Source organism: Octopus bimaculoides, chromosome 24 (genome assembly GCF_001194135.2).
Source record: "Octopus bimaculoides isolate UCB-OBI-ISO-001 chromosome 24, ASM119413v2, whole genome shotgun sequence".
NCBI lineage: Eukaryota > Metazoa > Mollusca > Cephalopoda > Octopoda > Octopodidae > Octopus > Octopus bimaculoides.
The window spans coordinates 31,414,496-31,418,547 of NC_069004.1; the positions used below are offsets into that span (position 1 = coordinate 31,414,496).

At 38.9% G+C, this 4,052-nt stretch overlaps 1 protein-coding gene across 1 annotated transcript in view; it reads right to left on the reverse strand.

Annotated features, from left to right (window-relative positions):
• Nucleotides 1-130: 130 nt before the first annotated feature.
• LOC106878045 (uncharacterized) overlaps nt 131-4,052 on the reverse strand; it is a 73,558-nt gene continuing 69,636 nt past the window's right edge. Inside the window, exons 7-11 of the mRNA XM_014927133.2 lie at nt 3,753-3,911; nt 3,180-3,251; nt 1,906-2,023; nt 788-881; nt 131-253 (exon numbers count right to left, since the gene is read on the reverse strand). Coding sequence (XP_014782619.1) covers nt 193-253; nt 788-881; nt 1,906-2,023; nt 3,180-3,251; nt 3,753-3,911 — 504 coding nt within the window. The 3' untranslated portion in view covers nt 131-192. The remainder of the gene's footprint in view (nt 254-787; nt 882-1,905; nt 2,024-3,179; nt 3,252-3,752; nt 3,912-4,052) is intronic.

A 4,052-nucleotide genomic window follows, 5' to 3' on the forward strand; every position in this document is an offset into this window, starting at 1 on the left:
ATATATATATATATATATATACACACATACACATGCATCTACATGTATAAATACATAAATGTACACACACACAAATATATATACTAGCACATCCCATAAAGAATGCATTTTTTTCAATTGCATGAACTTAAAGTTGGAAGGGGATGGGATAAACTAGAAGAAGAAGAAGAAGAAGAAGAAGAAGAATACTAACTATTTCTTCTTGTCTTTTTTCTGTTTGGAGTTAATTTTTTTGGCAAATTCTTGAGTTCTCCTGCAAAATAATAAAAACAAAAACAATTTAATTAAGTAAATGAATGAGGATATTAAAAATAAAGCAAAAACAAGAAAATTAATTATAAAAAAATACACTGCTGGACAAAATCCTAAGACCAGTGAAAAAACTGCCGAAATGAACTCCTTGCAGACCAATATATATTCAACTATTTCACATATTATAGATTCATTATTGGCAAATAGAAAAGGATATAGAAAAATCTAAAGAAATTTTGACCGGGCAAAATAGTGTTTGTTTTCATACAATGCGTATTTTTTGCATTAAATGTTAAACATTTCTTTGGGTTTTCATATATCTTTTCCTGTTTGCCAATAATGAATCTATAATGAAAAATAGTCAAATATATTAGTCTGCAAGGAGTTAATTTTGGCAGTTTTTTCACTGGTCTTAAAATGTAGGAAACATGGAGGAACAGATGAAAGAGAAGAGGGCCATGTAGACGATACAAGGAATATATAAGGAAGACATGTGGGAGACAAATGAGAGAGACGTGAAAATAGACTAACTTACCGTGTCAGGTCTTCAATATCGACCAGCATTGAATCCTGTTCCATGTGAAGGTCATCTCTGTCTAATAACATCTGAACCAAATCTTCATTGAGACCTGAATAATAATAATAATAATAGTTTCATATTTTGTCACAAGGTCAGGGGGTAAGGGGGTAAGTCAATTACATCAACCCCAGAACTTTATTGGTGGTTTATAAATCCTGAAAGAATAAAAGGTAACATCTACATTACCTTTCAACTGTTTAAACCTCTCAGAAACTGAGACCAGATCTGACCCAATGAGCTTGCTTGCATGTGTGTGTGTGTGTGTGTGTGTGTGCACACCATCGCTTGGCGACCGATGTTAGTGTGTTTACATACCCACAGCTTAGCGGTTTAGTAAAAGAGACCGACAGAATAAGTACTAGGCTTACAAAGAATAAGTCCTGGGGTCAATTTGTTCGACTAAAGGCTGTGCTCCAGCATGGCTGCAGTCAAATGACTCAAACAAATAAAAGAATATATCATGTCTATGGAGTGGTTGGCATTAGGAAGGGTATTCAGCCGTAAAAGCGATGCCAAAACAGACATGGAAGCATGACACAGGCTCTTGCCTGGCCAGTTCCTATCAAACCATCCAACCCATGCCAGCATGGAAGGAGGACATTAAATGATGATGATGCATGTGTAGCTGTGTGGTAAGTAGCTTGCTTCCCAATCACATGGTTCTGGGTTTGGTCCCACTGCATGGCACCTTGGGCAAATGTCTTCTACTATAATTTCAATTTAACCAAAGCCTTGTGAGTGGATTTGGTAGACGGAAACTGAAAGAAGCCCATCGTGTGTGTATATGTGCGCGTGTGTGCCTGTGTTTGTCCTCCACCACCGCTTGACAACTAATGTTGGTGCGTTTACAATCCCGTAACTTAGTGGTTTAGCAAAAGAGACTGATAGAATAAATACCAGACTTTAAAAAAAAAGAAACCCCCCCAAAAAAAAGAGTACTGGGGTTGATTTGTTCGACTAAAATTCTCCAAGGTGGTGCCCCAGCATGGCCACGATATCAAAGGTGTTCCACCACCAGTGTCAGGACAGGAACAAAAAGCCAAAAAAAAAAAGAAGAAAAACAGAGTTCTTACTTTTAATTTGAGAAAGTAAGTCATTGACAATGACTTGTAACTGAGCAACATTCATATCAAGAAGAAGTTTCCGCTCCAGTCGTTTCTGTCGTCCATCACCGAATCCTGGTATCCCAACCTTTAACAAACAAAACGAAAACAAAAAATCATCAACATTATTAATGGCAGTGCTCCAGTAGGGCCGTGGCATCTAGAGGAATATTACTTCTCCGCCTCACATTCTTTTGCCAAAGGAAAAAGTGAAAAAATTTTTAATTGCTTTCTCAAAAAAAAAAAAAGAAATATTGTCTATCTGTGTATCTTTTGTAGACCCCCTTAACCCTACAGCATTTAAACCAGCCATATCTGGCTTGAATATTCTACCTGTTCAAGTTGAAACCAGTCAGATGTGGCTTCTTGCATCTATTCTACAATGTCATTCTAAAAGTAACACAACCACATGTTCTTTTCTACTCTAGGCACAAGGCCTGAAATTTTTGGGAAGCAGGGCCAGTCAATGAGATCGACCCCAGTACGCAACTGGTACTTAATTTATTGACTCGAAAGGATGAAAGGCAAAGTCAACCTCAGTAGAATTTAAACTCAGAACGTAACGACAGACGAAATACCATTAAGCATTTTGCCCGGCGTGCTAATGTCTCCACCAGCTCATCGCCTTAAACAACAACATATTCAAAATCTCAAAGCTATAAGATAACATATGATTGATTTAAAACATCATCATCATTTAACGTCTGTTGTTCATGCTGGCATGGGTTGGACCAGGATAGCACGCTGGAAGGCTGCCTCAGACTCCAGTCTGATTTGGCATGGTTTCCTACGGTTGGATGCCCTTCCTAATGCCAACCACTACGAGAGTGTAATGGGTGCCTTTACATGTCACTAGCACGGGTGCCATTTGTGTGACACCGGTGCTTTTACATGCCATCGGTATCTGCCACGACTGGTTTGCCAGTTCCTATCAAACCATCCAACCCATGCCAGAGATTAAATGATGTCGATATGTAACACCCTACTTCTCACACAATCAACATACAGTCTACATTTCACAATCCCAGCATATCTTCTACATTCAATAACCTAGATATCATACAACGTAATATCCTGCTCTGCTTTCTCACGTACATCACACAGCCTACTTTTCAGAGTCCTCGTAGATCATTTACATTAATAACCCACCACAGTTTTCTTGGTCAGTTTGGAAATGGTGAAATAAAAGGGCCAGAAACCAAAACTGATTTGAAATTCTGATCAGCTGAATTTTGTCCACTTACCATTTCAGCAATGGGTGACTTTTTCTTCATCTGTTTTTCAACTTCCAACTGCATGTGTGCCATGGTGCTTGCCTAAATGGAAAGACACAACAAAATTACTTTATCATGGGAAAGGGATGCCGATAAGGGGCAGGCCTTAAACACACTGTGTCATCATGTTGATGGTAATACGTACCATAACAGTGATGGCACTGGCCTTAATTTGGAGGGAACAGATCCATGTGAGTATTAAAGTGGCCTAACTAAGTGTTAAGGGACCACAGCTGCAGGGGGTCTTTAAGGTTACATGTTTAATGATGCCTACATGATTGTTATGATCACCCACATGGTTGTCAAAGTCAACCTTTTAATTGTTAAGATCACCTACATGGTTGTTAAAGTCAACCTTTTAATTGTTAAGATTGCCTACATGATTGTTAATGTTGCCCACAATGTGTTAGGGTAGCCTAACTGAAGGGCAAATTGATCCACATGCATCTAAAGTTAGCCCACCTTTGTCTCAGCAGAGGGTTAAGTCAACCCACCTAAAAAGTCAATGTGCCCCATCTAAAAAGGCACAGAGAGTTAACTCACCTGAGCGAGAGCTAATTTGGCCTCTTCTTGTAACTGAGCCTGTTTTTTGAAGAAGTCTTCTTCTTCGCTCTCGGCATCCACTTTCTTCCTGGGAGGTTTTGGGGGAGCAACTTGCTGCATGTTGTGGTCTCTGAGATGCCTCGACCAGTTAGACTTCAGCTGGAGAGAAACAAAAGAAACAAAACAATAGTTGAAGAAACAAAAAAAAGTAATAAATTAAATACAGGAGCAGATTCAGATTTGAACTTGGCAGGATTTGAACACAGAACCTGAAGAGGTGGAACAGATACACAGTTGCTA